This window comes from Terrapene carolina, unplaced genomic scaffold (genome assembly GCF_002925995.2).
Source record: "Terrapene carolina triunguis isolate 2854851 unplaced genomic scaffold, T_m_triunguis-2.0 Scaffold310, whole genome shotgun sequence".
Taxonomy (NCBI): domain Eukaryota; kingdom Metazoa; phylum Chordata; order Testudines; family Emydidae; genus Terrapene; species Terrapene triunguis.
Genome location: NW_020664661.1, coordinates 4,745,944 through 4,769,377, shown reverse-complemented (window position 1 = coordinate 4,769,377; position 23,434 = coordinate 4,745,944). Strand labels below are relative to the sequence as shown.

General features: G+C 47.8%; 1 protein-coding gene across 1 annotated transcript in view; it reads left to right on the top strand.

Moving 5' to 3' along the window:
• Positions 1-23,434, top strand: part of GBF1 (golgi brefeldin A resistant guanine nucleotide exchange factor 1) — a 191,172-nt gene that overhangs the window by 110,702 nt on the left and 57,036 nt on the right. The window contains exons 4-7 of the mRNA XM_029912871.1: positions 4,501-4,632; positions 19,721-19,839; positions 20,476-20,584; positions 20,976-21,036. Coding sequence (XP_029768731.1) covers positions 4,501-4,632; positions 19,721-19,839; positions 20,476-20,584; positions 20,976-21,036 — 421 coding nt within the window. The remainder of the gene's footprint in view (positions 1-4,500; positions 4,633-19,720; positions 19,840-20,475; positions 20,585-20,975; positions 21,037-23,434) is intronic.

Sequence of the window (23,434 nt, the reverse complement as noted above, 5' to 3'; positions counted from 1 at the left end):
ACTCTTCTCCCCCCCCACCACTTATGCTTGGTGACACACTTTCGAAACTTTCCAGAAAAACAGTTTCTATTCTTGTACATAGTTAGGATTTTACTCATTTTTGTAGTAGCTTTAGTGTTCATAGTAACTTTTGTAGGATTAAAGACTTTGGGACGCCGCTTTGGTGGTTTCCTGCCAACCCCCTGCCACCTGTGCAGGGTACTGGGTAATACTGAAGATGCCGGAATTCAAAGTCTGTGCTTCCTGCCTTCGCTCGTTTTCACTGAGCGACAAGCACCAATGGTGGCTGTACTGCTCGGGAGAAGCGCATGTCGGATCCAGGTGCAATATCTGCCTCCTTCCCTTCCCGTACCCAAGAAGGCTGGGCCCTATACCTTAAGAAGCACCTCATGGAGGTCGCTATGGGGGTGCAGTCAGCTCCTGGCTCCAATATTTGCCGTCAGAACTGTCTTGCTCAGCCCTAGAGGAATCCCCTGTCTCATCACCCCATCCTTCGTCAAGGAGACATTTGAAGCGATGTGCCAGTCAGCCCAGCTCCGACGGTACCGACAGATCCAAAGCGGTTCCCCTCATTGTCCCTGGATGCGACTATGTCATTGATGTCCTCCTCTGACCTGAATGACTACCATCAATTTCAGGAGCTGGTCAGGAAAATAGCTAATGCTCTTCATATCCCGTTGGAGGAGGTGCAGGACAGTCAGCTCCAACTACTAAACATCTTGCATGCATCGGTATCCTCTGGAGTGGTCCTACTGATCAACAATGCCATTCTCCAACTGGTATGCACCATGTGGCATACTGTGGACACATGCGCCCCACCCCAAAGGGGGCAGAAAAGAGGTACTGTGTCCCCCCCAAGGGGTCTGAGTTTCTGTTCTACCCTCCTCTGCCTAATTCCCTGGTGATCCAGGCTGATGAGGAGTGGTCCAGACAACAGCACACATGCACCACCCTCTCTGACAAAGAGGGCAAGAGGTTTGACGTTATGGGTAGAAAGGTCTTTTCTTCGGCCAGCCTCCAGTTCTGTATCTCGAACTACCTAGCGCTGATGGCCAAATGTGACTTCTTGAACTATAGGTAGAAAGTGGATTTTGCAGATAAGCTAACTCAGCAGGACTGTGCTCGCTTCCAAGCTATTTTGGAGGAGGGCAAGGTTGTCTCCAGGACCATACTTCAGGCTGCAGTTGATTCCGCGGACATGTCCTCGCACAAAGTGACGACTGCAATAGGCATGAGGAGGGAATCCTGGTTACGTTCCTCAGGCTTCCCTTGAGAGGTATAGAGCACAATTGAGGATGAATCACCCTCTTCAACCAGAAGACTGATGATTCTTTATGCTCACTGAAAGACTCTAGACCCACCCTTCAATCCCAAGGCAAATATACACCAGCGCTGAAATGAAAATATGTATGCCATCGCCTACACAATGCTATTGAACTCCCCAATTCTACCACTAGCGAGCCTACGAACCTCCACAGAAGTGCCTGAAGGTCCACAGGTCTTGCCTGCCTGGTCTGCCAACGGTCAGCCCTCCACGCAGCACACTTAGTCTTTGCATAAGCGATATTTGTGAGTGAATCTAGAGAGCCATCAACCACTTTGCACCCCAATGCTCTTGCCAACCCACCACCCCCTTTGGTGCATTCAATACTGTTCAAGGGGAAGGGTCAGTGCCCATTCAGAAGGCGACACCCTGGTTGTCGACTGGTTGAACCAGATCAACGATGCCTTTCCTTCCCTACCACTCTTGCAATGCATCTTTCACAAACTCCAACAGGAGAGGGCAATGGTCATCCTGATTGCTCCATTCTGGCCTCACCAGTTCTGGTTTCCTCTGCTTCTCCGCATGTCGAAACATCCTCCACTCCTACTCCCAGCGTTTCCGGAACTGCTCTCACAACACAATGGCAGACTCAGCTACCTCAATCCACAGATGCTTCACCTGACAGCCTGGTTTTTTGGATGGACACCTCTGCTAGCATGAGAATGTTTGTCGGCAGTATGACATGTCTTCTCCAGTAGAAGGAAGGGTTCCATGAGATGAGCTTACTGAGCTAAATGGACGCGTTTCACTTCCTGGGCCCAACAGAAAGCTGTTGGCATGCTGATGCTCTTGGACTGTTTCCTCTCTTTGAAGGCCTTGGGGCTTGCTCTCAACTCCTGCTTCCTTTCTCTCCTTTCCATGAAGGTTGCTTTTCTGGTGGCTGTCACCTCTGTAAGGAGGGTTCGCAAACTTGGAGTCATGATGGTAAACCCCCCTTTAACCATGTTTCATAAGGATAGAGTTTCACTGTGCTTGCATCCCAAATTTCTACCAAAAGTGGTTTCCCGCTTCCACCTCAACCAACCCATACGTTTGCCAACCTAAATCACATGTCTCAAATGAGGAACGGCGGCTTCATTCTCTCAATGTCCATAGGACCCTGGCCTTTTACCTATAGAGGACGAAGCCCTTCCAGAAATCTAGACTATTCATTGCCATAGCGGAGAGAATTAAAGGGCAGGCCATCTCCACCTAGAGAATCTCAAAGTGGGTCTTAGGGCGCATTACACTGTGCAATCAACTACCAGGATGGTCCCCACCAGATGGGATACAGGCCCATTCCATGAGAGCGCAGGCAACAGCTACTGCCGTGCTCCACGACAAACACATATAAGGCAGCCATGTGGAGTCCAGTACACACCTTTTCTTCTCATTATGCTCTAATGCAGAGGTCCCCAAAGTGTGAGGCGCACCCCCCCTTGTGGGGCGTGGAGGGCTGTCTGGGGGGGGGATGTGGCAGGGCCTGGACCAGCCCCCGCGGTGGTGGGGTGGGAGTGCCACCCAGCCCCTCCCCACCCCCAGCTCTGGTCTGGCCCCCAGCCGTGTCCCCGGCCCCGCGCGTGCCTGGCCCCTCTCTATCCTTGTCTACTGGCTGGGGCTCCGTTCCCAGCCTGAGGCTGGGGGCAAGGCCAGGAGTGGAGCCTCACCTTGCTGTGGGCCCAGGTGCTGGCCCCCACCACAGCCCGGCAGCGGCGCCGCTCCCACCCCTGTCTCCAGCCCCAGACTCACCCGCAGCTGCGACCCCAGCCTCAGCCCTCTTACCCTGTTTGCATCGCCCTGTGAGATGCAGCCCCACTCCCTGCCCCAACTTGGGGCGGGGGGGCAGAATAAGGGAGTTACAACCCTCAAAACTTTGGTGACTGCTGCTCTAGTGCATGATTCTCATTTGGTGCAGTAGTCCTCCGTTCCATGGTTCTGTCATCTTCCCACACTCTCCTCCTAGTTAAGTACTGCTTGTTAATAATCCTCAGTGGAATACAATAGGGATCATCACTTGGAGAAGAAGGGATGGTTACTTACCGTAACTGGAGGTTCTTCGAGATGTGTGGTCCCTATCTGTATTCCAATCCCATCCTCTTTCCCATCTGCTGTGGATCTGGTAGATCTGCAGTGAAGGAACTGAAGATGCGGTTGGTCTGCCTTGCCCTATATCTGCTTGGCCAAAACCACGAGGCAATGCAAGGGCACAGACATGGACCAATGGATGCTACTACTTTGAAAAGGTCTGGGTGCATGGCGCATGCGCATAACCCTCAGTGGAATACAGATAGGGACCACTCATCTCGAAGAACCTCCGGTTACAGGTAAGTAATTGCCCCTTTTTCACTCTCAAGTTTAGATGTATAGTCTGAAGGCCACGGTTGTTTGGGGGAGGAGGTAAGGTGTCTAAAATGGTTTGGCTCAGTTTCTCTTGCCTAAAAATGAAATTGGTCTAGAACATGGACTTCAATACAAGCCCGTGGGACACACCCACCAAATGTGGTCATGTATTCACACTATAGATGTAGGTGGTAGATATACTATGCACACAGATAGTGGATATTGTGAAGGAATGGGGAAGGATGAGTCAGGTTTTATACAGCTAATTTGATCACATTACAGGCATCCAAGGAAAATGCTGTAATATCTGCCAATTAATTAAAGCATTAATATAAGGAGCAGCAGCTCTGTGATGTTTACATAGTGCTCTTACAATGGGAGCTCAGACAGGAGGCTCCAGAAGGCTGTTTAGAAGATCACTACATTTGCATAAGAATTAAGGAGCTTCATAACCCCTTCTTCTCTCTGCGGTGCTCATTTTTTAGGAGCAGCCCCCACCTTCTCACCAATCTTCTGAAATGAGTAATGAGCCATTTCTACGGCTTCCTCCCTGAGAGACTGAGCTTGGACAGCTACTTAGAGGGGAAATTAAATGCAACCTAATGAATGAAACTAATGAGCAAATTGGCTATGTGAGGACTTAGTATGTAGTATGCTGTTGGAGTTTGCGAGCATGTTGTCTCAGGCTCGAATCATACTGCCAGTCACCAAAGGGATGGTCATCCTGGCTGTACACCAAGGTCCCACAGAGCTTACTCCCCTCTTACAAGAATTTGTTTTTAGCACAAGTGGCTTTTAGTTCTGTGGTCTGGCCATTGGAAAGCTAAGTCTCTAATTATGTTCTCTTTTTCTTACAGAGCTTTCGGAAATTGAACCCAATGTCTTTCTCCGACCCTTCCTGGAAGTAATCCGTTCTGAAGACACTACAGGTCCCATCACTGGGTTGGCCCTGACATCTGTGAACAAGTTCCTCTCATACGCATTAATAGGTATGGGGCTTGGATCACTGGCATTTCCCAAAATGCCAGCCAAGTGTATGCTCTGGAAATCCCATGCATAATGGGGTAATACATATTTGCAGCCTTCTCAGGGTTGAAGTCTGCCTGGGCTGATGGTATGGGGATGACAGAGTCTTTAGTAATACTTAGGAAATAATGGGGAAGTGTTTTTTCTGTAAACTTGGTTCATATGATGCTGACTAGTGCCATTCACAGCTTTAGGAAACTGTGAAAAAGACTTCTAGTCTTTTCTAACCATTGCAGGCATTTCAGGGCATTTGGAATATTTATTTTAAGCACCTAGAAGTGTGTTAAGTATGTCACAGAAATATATAAATAAGCAATCCATGCACTGGAGTGTTTGCCATGTGCTTTCAGACACAGTATAACAAGGTGGGAAGGGAGAGTGGAGAATGAGGGCAAGGGTTACAATAATACGTTCACACACACAATAAACTCAGCAGGGTTACTTGGGGGAGGTATTCCCAGATCTTGACGGTTCTGTGATAGGTGGATTTTTTTTATAGTCCAGTCCCTGTCCAGTGGCCTACATTGTCTCTGTCAGCTCCTGAAAAACTCACTTCTCACAGTTGACATGGCAGTAGTTTTGCTATTACTTCTTTGTCTGTATAAAGAGAGAGTATTTCTTGGGAGCAGTGGGGGGAAAATCAACTTGTGGCACTAATATTTTTAAATTAGCCATATGGGAGATTAGGGTTCAGTGGAAACTTGAAACTCTTCTTGTGCTTACTAGACTCTAGGAACATCACTAGATTAGGGGTGGAGGGTGGTGCATGTTGCGTTGTTCTGTAGCACCCCCTCGTGGCTGTATGCACTGAGTTGTGTTCAGCAATCACCGCAGAACATGCTATGTGCCACTGCTTGTGTTGAGGTGGCAGAGAGCTAGTGGGAACAAAGAAGCCAGGCATTGCATCTGAAGGATGGACAAAAGTTAAGGTCGTCTCCCACATCTTGTGTTTACAGGGTGGAGTGGTTGTGGAGTTGGAATCTAGTGACAAATGGCAGGTCCTGCTTACTTAGGTTTCAGGTACTTGTTACCAGAAAGCTTTGTATTGTAGATGAATCTAATCATCACTTCAGCATAAGAAACCCAGTCCCCAAGTTAAGAAAAAAAATGCTAAGAAACTGGGATCTTTGTGACCTATTAAAATGGGCATCTCAGTCTGTTTCTTCTGGTTGGTACCTTGGTTTCTCTGCAGTGGTGTGTGTAATAGTAAAATTAAATGCTTAACTGGTGGGATATCACCAAACTTTTAATGTAATTTTAATATAATGTACTGTGACAATAAATGCATTAGCAACAAATAAACCATTCCTAGCACATGCACCTTTGAAAATGTAAGCAACAGTGCAGCTCTGTTGTATCCTGGTAGAAAGAGGACATGACAGTTTCTAAGTGGAATGAGTACACAATGACTTCCTGTGTGCGTGCTTGTGAACTGGGAAGTAGGACGAAAATGTCAGATACACTTTTAGCTTTGTGTTTTAAAAGGTAGGGTCACCTATACAGTAGACACACTGCGTTTCAGTCAGCAGGGTAACTGCATAAATGGCTAAAGACAGTTGGTTTAGGATTTCAATTGTTTATTTTAACAAAGCTAGACAGAAAATGATTGAGAGTTTGACAACATTCTTTAACTTCCTAATTAGCTACAGGTCACACCAGAGCTCCCCAGCAAGAGGCTATCTCTAAAGTGTGTGGGGTGTGTGATTTTTGCAGGCAATGGCAGAATCCTTTGGTTTTTGTTTTGGAACAGCACCTGTAATCCAAGTTCTCAGTGATTGCTTTAGGTGATGTTTGCAGGGGCCTTGCCTTTTGTGCTTCTCCAGACACCAGTGAGGCTGGGATTAACGGTGCTGATTGAATGTCTGGCTGGGGCTGCATTGTTATATTAAAGCCCTGTCATTCTTACCTTCCCTTTTGTGATATTAACTTACTTCACTCCAGCACAGGAACTATCAAAGTGCTATATAAAGATACACAAAGTGTAAAATTCTTCTTAACAAGCAAGCTTTTCCCAGATTATAAACAGGGAATAAGAGTGGGGAAATGTAGTGTGGCTGATGTTTGCTGTGCTTTCTAACTCTGGGTAATTGAATGACCAAACCAGAACCCTTTCCAAAATTGGCATTCATTAGATCTGTGTGGGAGCAGGTGGCCTGTGCTCTGCACTTGGGGTTTAAGACCAGCGCGCAGTGGAAGGACTGGTATATTTAACACAACACGTTTGAGGAGGTGTCTTGAGATGCAATATGTTTATAAACAGCTCCCTCTTCCTACTCCTAAAGGCATTTTGTGGACAACACACATTTCTCATTCTCTCCGATGGAGTCTCTGCCAGCTAGTCAGGTGGTTGGTTGTCTAACCAGTATTGAGAGAGAGTGGTTGAAACCTCTTAAATCAGAAAACATCCTCTTCAGAGTAACACAGTTCTTGAGCGCACTTTTTGACATCTGATCTCCAACTGGCAAAGGTCTGTTATGAGTTGGTATTAATGCAGCCATTTATTAATGGTGTAGCGTGCAGCCTGTAAGTCTGCTGTCCAGTCAGAACATAAGAACGACCATACTGGGTCAGACCAAAGGTCTATCTAGCCCAGTATCCTATCTCCCGACAGTGGCCAATGCAAGGTGCCCCAGAGGGAATGAACAGAACAGGTAATCATGGTTTAAAAAAAAAAAAAACAGGTAAAACAATTAAGTATCCATCATGCGTGTAGTTTGGTAGAAATACATTACAGAATGTTGTCACAGGTTGTCTTCTGCTCTGAAATAAACACTTCATCTTTGCTTCGACACTTACATTCTGTATATAACATGGCAATTTTTTGCAGCAACAGGAAACCTTGTGACAATATTAATGTCAGTTGAATTCATCTCCATTGTTTCCCAGTGCATTTGCTTTTGGATTAGTTATTTTTTGAGCTTTGCTATTTCTACAGGACGACTAGCAACCAATTTCTTTGATAGACGCTGTAGAGAACATAAGAGCGGTCATACTGGGTCAGACCAATGGTGCATCTAGCCTACAGTGGCCAGTGCCAGATGCTTCAGAGGGAACAGAACAAGGCAATTATCGAGTGATCCAGAGCATGGGGTTGTGTCCTTGACCATCTTGACTAATAGCCATTTATGGACCTATCATCCATGAATTTGTTGTTCTTTTTTGAACCCAGTTATACTTTTGGCCTTCACAACATACCCTGGCAACGAGTTCCACAGATTGACTGTGTGTTGTATGAAGAAGTACTTCCTTTTGTTTATTTTAAACCTGCTGCTTATTAATTTCATCAGGTGAGCCCTGGTTCTTGTGTTATGAGATGGGTAAATAACACTTCCCTATTCACTTTCTTCACACCGTAGATGGTTTTATAGATCTCATATCTTCCCTTTGTCATCTCTTTTCTAAGAGTCTTTTAATCTCTCCTTATACGGAAGTTGTTCCATACCCCTAAATATTTTTGATGCCCTTCTCTGAAACTTTTACAGTTGTTATATATCTTTTCTGAGATGGGGCGACCAAAACTGCACACACGGTATTCAAGGTGTGGGCATACCATGAATTTCTATAGTGGCATTATGAGATTTTCTCTTTTATTATCTATCCCTTTCCTAATGGGTCCTTACATTCTGTTAGCTTTTTTCAGTGTCTCTGCACATTGAACAGATGTTTTCAGAGAACTATTCACAATGACTCCAAGATCTTTCTTGAGTGGTAACAGCAAATTTAGACCCCAATCTTCTTGTATGTATAGTTGGGATTATGTTTTTCAAAGTGCATTACTTTGCGCTTATCAATATTGAATTTCATTTGCCATTTTGTTACCCCGTCACCCAGTTTAATGAGATCCGTTACTTTGAACTTAACTATCTTGAGTAATTTTGTATTGTTGGCAAATTTTTGCCATCGCACTGTTTATTCCTATTTCCATATCATATGGAATATGTTAAACAGTACTGGTCCCAGTACTGATCCTTGGGGGAACCTGCTGTTTACCTCTCTTCACTGTAAAAACTGACCATTTATTCTTCGTCCATTACACATTAGGTGTGCGCGCGTCGCGTGCACGGACGTCGGAAACTTTTTCCCTCAGCGGCTCCCATCGGGCCCGCAGGAGCCCCCTCCTCCCGCCAGAGCGGCGCCCCGCTCTAGCGTATATATATCCCTGCGGGCCCGACCCTCCCTCAGTTCCTTCTTACCGTCCGTGACGGCGTTGGAACAATTCTGTCTCTCGCTTGAGAGTGTCCCTTAGCGTTAATAGTTAGTGGTGTTCTTAGCAGTATCAGTTCTTTAGTACTTAGTGTTAATCTTAGTAGTTAACAGTTCTTTAGTAGTAGTTAAGCTCCTTTGTGTTAGCTGTTTGGTCGATCCCAACACCAGCCCTGGGCGGCGGGGCATGCCGCATGCCCAAGGCTTCAAGGCTTGTGCCACGTGCCGCAAGCCTATGCCGATAAGCTATCCCCACGACTCGTGCCTCCGTTGCCTGGGGGAAGCGCACCAAAAAGAGCACTGCAAGATCTGTAAGGCCTTCAAGCCCAGAACTAAGAAAGAGAGGGACTTTCGCCTTAAGCAGCTACTCATGGAGGCTGCATTACAGCCCTCCACTTCGAATCAGGCCGCGGCACCGTCAACTTCGGTGCGGAGTGCCCCGGCATCGGTTCGTGATCCAGCACCGGCGGGACACCATAAGCCGACGGCACCGGCACAGCAAGACCGCCCCTGGCACCGGTCATCTTTGCCGGCAAAATCGAAGGGCCAACCCAAGGCCCGAGGACGCTCCCCGCATAAGAGGGCAGCGCCCGCGAAGACCTAGACTGCGCCTAAGGGAGTGGCGACCCCAGAACAGATCCCGGTGCCAGTGGCTCCGGCGCCGAGAGGCCCGTCGAGCCCCGGGATAGGCGCATCGAGTGAGGAAGAAGGGCTGGAGGAGCTTTTGGAACAGCCCTCCACCCTGGACACGTTTGAGGCAGCAAAGGACCTCATCGAATTGTCCGCTGTGGGCCCCCTCCAAGCCAAAGATAATCCGCCAAGACAGCCGTCCAGAGGCAAGCCGGCAATGATGCGCCCATCACGGTCACCATCTCGGCACCGCTCACGGCGCCGTTCCCGGTCGAGCTCTGCCTCGGTGGACTCCCGGCTACCCTCAGCGCAGAGGGCCGCACAGCCGTCGGGCCCCAACAAGCGCCCGGCACCGACCCAGCAGCCCTACTCGAGTGGGCACCGGGATGTGTCAGCCACACGATCCCCGAGACCGACCACTCGCAGTCGTTCCCGGTCCCGAGGTCATCGGTACCGTTCCAGGTCCAGGTCGGCAAGACGTTGGTCCCGGTCACGGAGGTACTACTCTCCGACCCCGGATCGGCACCGTCCCACGGCACCGCCATGGCCATCCAGGTCACCGTCTGTGGTTTCGGAGGCAGACTCAGGCCAGTCCAGCAGATTTGCCCACAGGGCACCGGCCGGTAGGGAGCACGAAGCCGCTTGGCACCCACAGTGGGGCCAGCCAGGACAATGGCCATTCTGGACCCCTTGGGCCTATCACCAACAAGGCCCCCCGTCCAGGACCTCAAGATCTGGCCCCTCGAGACACCGCTCCCGCTCCCCGCAAGGGTGCCCCTCCTCGCGTAAGGAGGCCACGGTCTCCAGACCTCCGGAGCGAGAAAGAGCCGACTCGGCACCGAGCCCGGCACCGTCTCAGTCCCGCACGATAGGACAGATCCCAGGGGAGCGCCCACTAGGTGAGGAGTTGCTGGAAGAGGAGGACGTGCAGAAGGCCCTAACCTCTTCCTCCTCACCAGATGAGGCTGTGGCAGGCACAACAGTGTCCGGCCCTCCCCCGATTGACCATCGGGCACACCAGGATCTGCTCCGCCGGGTAGCCCTCAATCTGGGGTTGCAGGCGGAGGAGACTGTAGAGCAGGAGGACCCCATGGTTGACATCCTAAGCCTGGAAGGCCTCTCCAGGATTGCACTCCCGCTCATAAAAACAGTACAGTCGAATTATAAGACAGTGTGGCAAACACCGGCCTCCAGCGCACCAACTGTGAAAGGCGTAGAGAGGAAGTACTTCGCCCCTTCCAAGGGGTTCGACTTCCTTTTTTCTCACCCAGCACCCTGTTCGCTGGTTGTCTCTGCAGTCAACGAAAGAGAGCGGCATGGCCAGCAAGCCCCGGCCCCCAAGGCCAAGGAGGCAAAGCGCTTGGGCTTATTTGGGAGGAAGGTCTACTCATCCGGTGGCCTCCAGTTGAGGATCGCTAACCAACAAGCGATTCTGAACAGTCACAGTTTCAATTCTTGGGCATCAGTCTCCAAGTTTAAGGACTCCCTGCCCCAGGGTTCGCAACCAGAGTTCGCTGCCCTGGTGGACGAAGGGAAGGCAGTAGCCAAAACCTCTTTGCAGGCCTCCCTTGACTCCGCGGATGCAGCTGCTAGGACAATCACGTCAGGAGTGGTGATGAGGCGCTCGGCATGGCTACAGGCCTCCGGCCTTCCCCCAGAGGTACAAAACACCTTGCAAGACCTCCCATTCGAAGGGGCAGGCTTGTTCTCAGACCAGACGGATGCCCGATTGCATAGCCTCAAAGACTCTCGAGCAACCCTCAAGTCGTTGGGAATGCACACCCCAGTGATACAGAGGAAACCCTTTAAGCCCCAACCGCCGCAGAGGCAATACCACCCTCGTCCTAGACAGGAACCGTACCGCAGAAGGGGCAGGGATAACAGGCGTAGACGTAACAACACGCCTAACCAGGGCCAAAACCACGGTCAAGGCAAGCCGCAGCCGGGAAATAAGCAAGGGTTTTGAAGCTGCGTTCGAGGACAGCGTACCGACCCTTACACCGGATCCTTCTATATGTTTCAGGGACCGCCTGTCCCATTTTTACCGTGCTTGGTCCCGTATAACATTGGACCGCTGGGTCCTTCGCACGGTGGAGGTGGGATACACCCTTCAGTTCTCCTCGCCCCCTCCCTCCCACCCCCCATCCCCGTCCCTCTTCAGGGACCCCTCTCACGAGCAACTCCTTATGCAGGAGATGCGGGCCCTCCTCAATGTAGGAGCAGTGGAAGAGGTCCCTCCGGACCTAAGAGGGAAAGGGTTTTACTCCAGATATTTCCTCATTCCCAAAGCAAAAGTGGGCCTCTGTCCCATTTTGGACCTACGCAAACTAAACAAATTTTTGGTCAAGGCATGTTTTCGTATGGTCTCCCTTGGCGCTATTATCCCATCCCTGGATCCGGGGGATTGATACGCTGCCCTCGATATGAAAGATGCGTACTTTCACATCGCTATCCACCCGGCCCACCGGCGATTCCTGCGCTTCACCATCAACCAACACCATTTCCAATTTACGGTCTTGTCCTTCGGCCTAGCAACGGCCCCACGAGTGTTCACGAAATGCATGTCCGTGGTGGCAGCCTTTCTTCGAAAAAGAAAGATGCGGGTATACCCGTACTTGGACGACTGGCTCCTCGCGGGCAGGTCAGAGGCCGAAGTCCGCTCCCACGTGGCTCTGGCGTTACAGGCGTTCCGCAAGCTCGGTCTACTGGTCAATGTACCCAAGTCCTCACTGATCCCCACACAGAGACTGGATTTCATAGGAGCAGTCCTGGACTCTGTGGCGGCACGGGCAAGTCTTCCAGTGTCTCGGTTCCTGGCCATTCAAAGGGTCGTAAGCTCCATCCAACAATTCCCCACGACCACGGCCAGATGCTGTATGCAACTCTTGGGACACATGGCAGCTTGCACACATGTAGTCAGACTTGCCCGCCTAAGACTCAGACCGTTACAGTTGTGGCTGGCCCAAGCGTATCGCCCCAACAGAGACCCCTTAGACCTAGTAGTGACAATCCCAGCTCGGGTGGCGAACTCCCTCCACTGGTGGCTCGATCAGCAGCAGGTTTGCGAAGGAGTCCCTTTCGCCACCCCACAACCCACTCTGATGTTAGTAACAGATGCGTCGGACCTGGGCTGGGGGGCGCACCTTGGGGACCTGCGGACCCAGGGCTTATGGTCCAGGAAGGAAAAGTTGCTTCACATCAATCTGAAGGAGTTAAGGGCAGTTCGCCTCGCCTGCCAGACCTTTCACGCTACCATAGAAGGCCACAGCATGTCAGAACTGACACACAACACTACCACCATGTTCTACATAAACAAGCAGGGCGGGTCCGGATCCTCTCCCCTCTGTCACGAGGCGCTCCTCCTATGGGACTTCTGTATAGCCCATTCAGTCCACCTGCTGGCAGCGTAGCTTCCGGGGGTCCAAAACGGGTTAGCGGACCACCTCAGCACGTCCTACCGCATGCACGAATGGACTCTGAGAGAGGACGTCCTACATTCAATCTTCCAGAGGTGGGGGTTTCCCCAGGTGGATCTCTTCGCCACCAAGGACAACAGCCAATGCCCGCAGTTTTGTTCATTCCAGAACCTCAGCCCGGGCTCATTGGCAGATGCCTTCGTGATTCAGTGGGGCGGGAGCCTGAGGTATGCCTTCCCACCATTCCCACTCATCCACAGGGTCCTGCTCAAGACCCGCAGGGACAAGGCGACAGTCATCCTCATCACACCGGCGTGGCCACGCCAGCATTGGTTCACGACCCTGCTGGAACTGTCCGTGACCGCCCCGATTGCCCTCCCCCTCCATCGCGACCTCATCACGCAGGACCGGGGTCGCCTACTCCACCCGAACCTACCGTCGCTACACCTCACGGCGTGGTATCTCTCTGGCTAAACGATACGGAACACAGGTGCTCCCACCAGGTCCAGCAAATTCTTCTTGGTAGTAGGAAGCCCTCCACAAGAGCGACCTACCTTGCCAAATGGAAGAGGTTCTCCCACTGGTGTGAGCCTCATCACATACAGCCTCTACAGGCCTCCGTACCATTAATACTAGACTACTTGCTGCACCTCAAGCATCAGGGGCTCGCCCCCACCTCAATTAAAGTGCATCTGGCCGCCATATCGGCGTTCCACCCCGGAGAGTTGGGGGTTTCTGTGTTCTCCAATCCCACAGTAGTCCGATTCCTCAAGGGGCTGGAAAGGGTCTTTCCCTACTCGCGCCCGCCGGTCCCTGCATGGAATCTTAACCTGGTCCTAATTAAACTCATGGGGCCGCCCTTTGAACCCCTACCCTCTTGCTCCCTCATGCACCTTTCGTGGAAGGTAGCATTTCTAGTGGCCATCACATCGGCTAGGAGGGTATCGGAATTGAGAGCCCTCACTTCGGAACCCCCTTATACAGTTTTCTATAAGGATAAGGTGCAACTGAGGCCGCACCTCAAATTCCTTCCGAAGGTGGTCACGCAATTTCATATGGGGCAGGACATTTGTTTACCGGTGTTCTTCCCTAAGCCCCATACGGACCCAAGCCACTGCAGCCTGCATACCCTCGATGTCCGTAGAGCCTTGGCATTCTATCTGGAATGGACCAGGCCATTCCGCAAGTCGACGCAACTGTTCATTGCCATTGCGGAGAGAATAAAAGGCCAGCCTATCTCGGCACAACGCTTGTCAGCATGGATTGTGCTTTGCATACGCACATGCTATGAGCTCGCCAACGTACCAGCCCCGGTGATCAGGGCTCACTCGACTAGGGCCCAAGCGTCCTCGGCGGCCTTCTTGGCACAGGTTCCACTCCAGGAAATCTGTAAAGCGGCGACCTGGTCGTCAGTGCATACGTTCACAGCCCACTACGCAATCCATCATCAGACCAGAGAGGACGCGATGGTCGGCAGGGCTGTGCTTCAATCAATTGCTCCTTGACTCCTACCCTCCTCCAATGGTAAGCTTGTGAGTCACCTAATGTGTAATGACGTGAACAATCACTCGAAGAAGAAAAAACGGTTACCTACCTTCTGTAACTGTTGTTCTTCGAGATGTGTTGTTCATGTCCATTACACTTCCCACCCTCCTTCCCCTCTGTCGGAGTCACCGGCAAGAAGGAACTGAGGGAGGGTCGGGCCCGCAGGGATATATATACGCTAGAGCGGGGCACTGCTCTGGCGGGAGGGGGGGCTCCTGCGGGCCCGACGGGAGCCGCTGAGGGAAAAAGTTTCCGACGTCCGTGCATGCGACGCGTGCACACCTAATGTGTAATGGCCGTGAACAACACATCTCGAAGAACGACAGTTACAGAAGGTAGGTAACCGTTTTTTCCTATCCTTTGTTTTTATCTTTTAACCAGTTACTGATCTATGAGAGGACCTTCCCCCTTATTCCATGACTGCTTACTTTGCTTAAGAGCCTTGGTGTGGGACCTTGTCAAATGTTCTCTGATAGTCCAAGTACATTGTGTCCACTGGATCACCCTTGTCCACGTGTGTGTTGATCCTCTCAAAGAATTCTAATAGATTAGTGAGGCATGGTTTCCCTTTATAAAAGCCATATTGACTCTTCCCCAACATATTGTGTCTGATCTTTACTATAGTTTCAACCAATTTGCCTGGTACTGAAGTTAGGCTTACTGGCCTGTAATTGCCAGGATCGCCTTGGGAGCCTTTTTAAAAAATCGATGTGACATTCACTATCCTTCTGTCATCTATTCCAGAGGCTGATTTAAGTGATAGGTTACATACTACAGTTAGTAGTTCTGTAATTTCATAGTTGAGTTCATTCAGAACTCTTGGGTGAATACCATCTGGTTCTGGTGACTTATTACTGTTTTAATTTATCAATTTGTCCAAAAACTTCTCTATTGACACTCAGTCTGGGACAGTTCCTCAGATTTGTCACCTAAAAAGAATGCCTGAGGTGTGGGAACTTCCAACACATCCTTTTTGGTGAAGACCAGTGCAAAGAATTCATTTAGTTTCTTTGTAATGGCCTTGTCTTCCTTAAGTGCTCCTTTAGCACTTTGATCATCCAGTGGCCCCCCTGACTGTTTGGCAGGCTTCCTGCTTCTGATATACTTAAACAAAAAAAATTGCTATTAGTTTTTGTCTTTTGCTACTTGTTCTTAAAATTCTTTTTTGGCCCTCTTAATTATACTTTGACACTTGACTTTCCAGAATTTATGCTCCTTTCTATTTTCCTCAGTAGGCTTTGACTTCCAATTTGTAAAGGATTCCCTTTTGTCTCTTTTACTCTGCTGTTCCTCATACTGTTTTTTAAAATTTGGGATACACGTTTAGTTGCAGCCTTTGGTATGTTTTTGTTATAGTTTCCATGCAGTTTGCAGGCATTTCACCCTTGTGACTATTCCTTTTAATTTCTGTTTAACTAGCTTTCTCATTTTTTTTGTAGTTCCCCTTTTTGAAGTTAAATGCTACTGTGGTGAATGTTGTTGGTATTTTCTCCCTTACAAGGATGCTAAATTTAATTACATTATGGTTGCTATTACAGAGTGGTTCAGGTATATATTCACCTCTCGGACCAGATTCTGTGATCCACTTAGGACTAAATCAACAATTGCCTCTCCTCTTGTGGGTTCTAGGACTAGTTGCTCTAAGAAGCAAAAGTAATATTGTCTAGAAATTTTATCACCGCATCCTGTCCTGAAGTCACATGTACCCAGTCAATATGGGGAGAGTTGAGATATCCCCCATTATTACTGGATTTTCTGTTTTTTTGTAGCCTCTCTAATCTCTGAGCATTTCACAATCACCATCCTGGTCAGGTGGTCAGTAGTATATTCCTATTGCTATACTCTTATTATTCAAGCACGGAATTTCTGTCTATAGAGATTTTGTGGTACAATTTGATTCATTTAAGATTTTTACTATATTTGACTCTATGTACCCTGGTATTACCATTTTCCATTGATAAGTTTCTGTGATGCCTATTATATCAATATCCTAATTTAATACAAGGCACTCAAGTTGACCCATCTTAGTACTTAGACTTCTAGCGTTTGTATACAAGCATTTATTAAATTTGTCAGTATTTAATTGTCTACCTTCATGTAATGTAACTGAATGGGATTTTTTCATTTGACTGTTTCTCTTCAGTTTCTGCCTGTACTTTGTTCAACTTCTGTCCTCTCCTCTTCACAAGGGTAATAGAGTATCTCCTTTTAATAAACCCTCCCCGAAGGCATGTCCATGTCCAAGCCATGTGCTCTTCTGCACCTGTGGGCTTTCTCCCAGCCCTTAGTTTAAAAATGGCTTTACAACCTATTTCATTTTACATGCCAGCAGTCTGGTTCTGTTTTGCTTTAGATGGAGCCCATCCTTCCTATTATAAGCTCCATTTTCTCACAAGGTTTTCTAGTTCCTAATAAACCAAAATCCCTCCTCCCAACACCACCATCTCATCCATGCATTGAGACCCTGTAGTTTTGCATGTCTAACTGGCCATGTGCATGGAACTGGAAGCATTTCAGAGAATGCTACCAGGGAGATCCTTTCTTCTCTTTATCTAGCAACCTGAATTTGGCCTCTAGAACCTCTCTCCTACCTTTCTCTACCTCGCTGGTACCAACATGTACCACGACCAGTGGCTCCTCCGCAGCACTTCACAAAACCTATCTAGATGTCTTGAGCAGTCCTAAACCTTCAGTCAAGGCTTGCAGTGAATTTCAAAAGCATATTCTCTACTTTTCCCTTTGAAACGTATTTGCTTTGCTACGATCACCATACATGTCATGGACTTCAGAATGTCCATAGCAGCTTTCTAGATTTCCACTTCTAAAACAAACTTTCGCTTTCAACATCACTGGGCTCAGCATGTCTATAGGTGCAGTCTGGATTTTCACCAGTTTAGCTCTACCTTCAGCACCACAGGGTAGCCGCTCTTTGAATTTGTATGCTGCAGTAGAGATGATCCATCTTGTGTAGATTGAGAGAAATAACTACCTCCTGCGGTAGTAGAATTGGTTTATATTGTGGTGAGAATAAGAATCCCCTTCCAGTTCTGACCTGGTTCTTTTTAGTTTTATTTTCTGGTGTATACATCTGCTACTAAGAACCTGTACAGCAGTCTGACCAGTAATAAATGACTAGCTAATTAGTCCAAGTCTTGGGGAATGAGTTAACTTCATGCTGTGCTATGACTATCTATAGGATAACACATGGGTAGGCCTTTAAACTTTTTTTTTTCTGTGTTCCTAACTCTTACATGCTGCATTGTCCCTGAACCTTCTCATATTTATTAAAATAAAAAACACTTGATTGTTCCTTTTTCCACATTCCTCCTCAATGGAAGTGATGAGAATAAATTATAGCAACTGTACCTTGGGTCTGCTACCTGTTTTTACAGCTAGTTTGATTTACTACTTGAGTCACTTGGATGTGCCTATCTTTGCTCCATTGCTCTTTGTAGCTGCAGAAGAGCTTGCTTATTGAGAGGTTTGAAGCATATTCTCCCCACTCTGATTATTCCACTTCCCTTAAAGCTCCTGCTGAGATGACCCCTGAATTGCCTGAATTCCTCAAAAGATGAGAGCTAGTAGTTAAAATCACAAGGTCACCTAATCCAGCTCAGTTAGTCTACACTAGCACCACCACGGGTGGAGCTGAGCTGATGATAGCAATGGTAGAAGCCATTGTGTATCCTAAGCTGTGAAATGTCTACTTTTAAGTCAGGCCGCCAGATGGAAACTATCATCTCTCTGACATTGAGGTCCATGTGCTGCCTTTTGCCACCAAGTGTCAGTGCTCAACAGGATGCCACTGACGTGGAGTCAGAAGTGACCAATCCAAATCTCTGACAGACTCTGATCAGTTTAATAAGACATTATATAATGAGTTATATAAGCATTGCCCAAATATGTAAAAACAAACCCATCAGAGGAAGGCAAGATCTGCATAAGATAGGGATGCATGCTGTGTTGGTGGGCTACTGTCCCTCAGCCAGTAGTATCCATGCCTGATCCAATGGCAGGCTGCTACATAGCATGATGCCATCCCTTGCCATGCGTGTAGCTGTGAAAAATGTTTCTTACATGGTAGCTTTTCAGAACCTGCATAGCGCTGTTGAGCCTGCTGTCCGTGATGGGGTATGGAGGGCATGGAACACAACAAGGGCAGCTTTCTTTAATATGTAGACTTTAGTGGTTGAGGTGTGAATGCTACTAGAGCTGAAGAGAGAATCTGCTGCAGCTTCTCTGCCAAGTGCACAAGGCCAATTCACTTCCAGGGCTCTTCTGCCAGATACGTATTTGCTGGAGTTCATGGAGCCCTGTCCCCAATTAATGAGGTATTAACTAGTGTTTAGTTTGTCTCCTTTCTTTCCTAATGACTGTTTAGGTAAGATGGTAACAAGACTCTTGCTCAATGCGGTATTGTTTAAGTGAGAATGAAATCAAAGCCAGAGGCAGCTTTCCCAAAGCCACTGAAATGTGGCACAAGATACGGTTACTGGCAACAATCCTGTCCAGAACTCCCTCTCAGCTGCACCCATGTTTGTAGATACAAGAGAATGAAATGGAGAGAGGGGTCTTGATGACTGATTGAAGTAGGAGGGTTGCAGCTCTGGTATCTCAGCCATGGTCCTGTCTGTCTACCCTTTTTCCCCTGAGAGAGCTGCTGGCCTATTTCTTCTCCCTCTCCTGCTCCTTGGGAGGGACCTTAGGCAGCAGAGGACAGCTTCTTTCCCTGTCGGGGAGAAACCCCAGGCAGGGACTCCTATGCCTGTAGTAGAAGTGAGTTTAGCAAATGGAAACTGGTTTCATACGTTGACATTTTTTCTCTCCCCAATGTGATGCGGTTAACAGCTGACTAGGCCATGGGTGTTTGGGGAGTAGTCTTTAACTTACCAACAAAAACATGACCTGGGGGGGGGGGGGGGGGAGGCAGGCGTAATCAGCTTAATCACTTACTCCTCTCTTCTTTCCTTTGTCTGTTAGAACATAAGCTCTTTGCAAACATAAAAGGCAGTTCCTAACCCAAAGTGCCCTGTGTGCAATACTGAAAACTATAGCAATAAACAAAAAGCCTATCAATGCTAATGGAAGTTGAGTGGACCCTACAGGGACAGGAATGTACCCCGAGCCACACAAAAAGACAGCAGATGTAAGTGAAGCAGCTCTGGGTCAGCGTCTCCGCACAGAGGCGACAGCCTGCAGCTGGCTTTTCCCTGTCAGTTTCCATTTCTTGTCATGGTTTCCTTGTTTTCTTGTGCAGATCCCAGCCATGAGGGCACAGCTGAGGGAATGGAGAACATGGCGGACGCCGTCACGCATGCCCGATTTGTGGGCACGGATCCGGCAAGCGATGAGGTTGTCTTGATGAAAATCCTGCAGGTAAGTGGAGAGAAGTGGCAATTACCATAATGGCTGCTGCCTGGCACTGAGTGGATCCAGTTACATGGAGATGTGGGGGGGAGGGAGCAGTGTTTTGACTCTGCAGGAGCTTAGTGACAGACTTTATTTTTAAACAGATGGCTCATGTACCTGTGGTAAAAGCTTTTCCAAATGAAAATAATTAAAAGCTTAAATGAATTGATTTTAAATAGAGTTCTTGATGTGCTATAGCCTTGATCTTAGCCTGTGTGTGTTCCTCTCCAGTGGTGGGGAAAGCAAGGATGGGGAACCCAGCAGCTTCTTTGGTGGTAGGGAGTGAAAGTTGTTACTCTGAGACAAGCCTAGAGTTATATACCGCTTGGATCTGCATTTGGGCTAAGGAATTTAAGCAAACCCAAGTGTTGGGCAGCATGTGAGGTGCCAGGCCTATGAGCAGAGCCATCACTCTTGCTCTCCAGCTTTCCTGCCCTTGAGCACAACAGTCACTTTGAAGTGACTTCTGGAAACCCTCCTCCTTTCACTCATGGCAGTGATTCCTGGGTTCCAAGCAGACCTTTCCTGAGTGCCTCGACCCTGTCTCAGTGTGCAGGTGAATGGCACTGGTGCTGCATTACATTTAAACTTTGCTTTTTGCAGGTTTTGAGGACCCTGCTGCTCACTCCAGTGGGAGCCCATCTCACCAATGAGTCAGTGTGTGAGATCATGCAGTCCTGCTTCCGTATATGTTTTGAAATGAGGCTCAGCGGTAGGTTTGTTCTTCATATTCCCATGGTGGTGGCTCCTAATAAATGGTCTGGGCTTTCCAGACCTCTGCATCTAGGCCCAGTGCATGAAATCCATCAAGGGGAAGATGCTGAGTTTACAACATCACAAGCTTCCACAGTTTCATGGAAACTTAGTCAGAGGTTCACTGCACAACTTCTTGCTCAGTGGCTCCTCTGTTTTTTTTCCCCAGCTCCGTGGCGCCACCTTGTGAGTATGTGCCCATTTTGCATCAAGGCAGAGTTGGAGCTGGTTTTAATAAATTTGCCATAATCCTCTGTAAACAAGGCTCGGAGGGGAGTCTGCTTGGAGAAGCCTCTTGATAATATCACACTGAGTAATGACACCTGTGTTATTTGTTTTTGTCTTCGCAGAGTTATTGAGAAAATCTGCAGAGCACACTCTGGTCGACATGGTGCAGCTGCTCTTCACAAGGTAAACCTGCTTGTGTTTGCCTCAGCATTGCTGAGATGGCCCTCTATGGACAGGAAGATTCCACACTTCCACTTAGGGGCCCACAGAAAATCCGTTTGATCGGACCATGGTTTCAGGGTGGTGGGGAAGGGAGGATTTGGTCCTTCTCTCTTGGGCTGTCCCACCAAGACAGGAGCGGGGGGTTAGACCAAGTTGTATAGTTTAAGGTGCCCTTCAGGGACAGACAGACAACCAAACAAGAACTTTTGGTTAAGGAAAGGTTCTTTGGCCAGATAATGCAAATTCCACTCAAAACCCCAGAATCCATTTCAGTGCTTTAAAAATGTAATAGAAAGACCGTGTTAAATAGACATATGCTTAATTCCAGCAGAGTTTCACCTCAGATGCTGAAAGGAATTTAAACTCCTTCAGGGTCACTTGGGGCAGCTTGTCATTTGGATGAATCTTGTGCCCTGACCAACACAGCCAAAGTGTTGAACTAGGATTCCCTCTCCTTTTGAAACTCAGTACTTAATTCATTTTTGTAAGCAATGCCTAAACTCCTCTTCCTGGCCAATGAAATAATCAAAGCCTTTCTCTGGGTATTATACAAATATAGAGATCTGTTCAAAAGGAAGCAGTGCAGTAAGTTTGTTCCAAGAAATGCTGACTGGGGAATACAGTGCTTCTGCTCTTTTTTCAACCCTCCTAGTTCCCACAAGCACATCCTTCCATCTTCCACATTCCCAGCCACTGCAACTGGCCCTGCTAGCCCCATCTCTGTTCCACATCTGAGGTGGAAGAAAAACTTAAGAGTTTAATGGACTCAAATCAGTGGCACTGGATAATTTCCATCCCAGAATACTGAAAGAACTGACACATGAAATTGCTAGTCCAGTAGCAAGGATTTTTAATAAATGTATCTATTCAAAGGTAATGCGGTATGACTGGAGAGTTGCTAATGTCATACGTATATTTAAGAGAGAGAGAAAAAGTGATCTGGGCAATTGGATTTGTTAGTCTAACATAAGTAGCACTCCAGGCTTTAGAACAAATTGTGAAGGAAAAATAATTAAATTCATGGAGGCAAATGATAAAGGGGAGGAAAAGCAACATGGGTTCACCAAACATAGATCATTGCAGGCTAACCTTATTTCTTTCTTTGAGAAAATAGCAGATTTTTTTATACAAGAGCAGTGCAGTAGATCTAATATACTTGGACTTCAGTAAAGCATTTGACGTGGTACCACGTGGGAAATTATTAGTTAAATTAGAGAAGATGGGGACCAGTACAAGAATTGCAAGGTAGATAAGGAACTGGCTAAAGGGGAGAAAGGCAACAGGTTATTCAGAAAGGTGAATGACCAGACTGGAGGGAAGTTACTAGTGGAGTTCCTCAAAGATCAGTCTTGGGACCAACCTTTATTCAATATTTTTATTGATGACTGTGGCACAGAAAGTATGAGTCTGTATCATGAGCATATTTCATTAGTAAAGTTGGGAGGCATTATTGATGATCAATAAGATCTGGACTGGAATATTATACAGGAAGATCGGGATGACCTTGAAGCCTGGAGAGACGAAAAATGGGATGAAATTCAATAGTACAAAAGTGAAAAGTCAGTTGGAAGCAACAGAGGAGGAGAGAGACCTGGGTGTGTGGGTTGATCACAGGATGAGTATGAGCCACCAATATGATGTGACTATGAAAAAAGCATGTTTGATCTTAGGATGTACCAGGCAAGGCATTTCCTGTAGAGACAGAGAAGTATTAATGCCATTGTACAAGGCACCTGTAAGACCTCATGTGGAATACTGTGTACAATTCTGATCACCCATGTTCAAGAAAGATTAATTCAAACTGGAACAGGTGCAGAGGAGATATTGGGATGATCAGGAGAATGGAAGGTCTATCTTATGAGAGGAGACTTGAAGATCTTTGCTTGTTTAGGTTAGAAAAAGGAGGCTGAGGGGATATGATTGCTTTCTATAAATATATCGGGGGTAAATATCAGGGAGGTGAAGAGCTATTTAAGCTAAAGGACAGTGTTGGCACAAAAACAAATGGGCATAAACAGACCATAAACAAATAAATAAAGGCTAGAAATTCAAAGGTTTCTAACCATCAGAGGGAGGAGTTTCTGGAACAGCCTCCCACTAGGAGTTGTGAGGGCAAAAATGTAATTCATTTTAAGAGAGACAAATTTATGAGTGTGATTGTTTGACAGGGTTGCTTGTGATTGTGGGGGTCAGGGCTCAGCAGCCCTCAGGCTCAATTCCAGTTTGTCTTACATTTCTAAAAGCTCATGCTTCGGGGTTTCAGCTGGCCACCTGCAGGTGTCAGGAAGGGATTCCTTCTGACCATACCTTCCATGTATTCTGGATTTTTAAAATCTCCTTTCTCTGAAGTCTCAGGGAT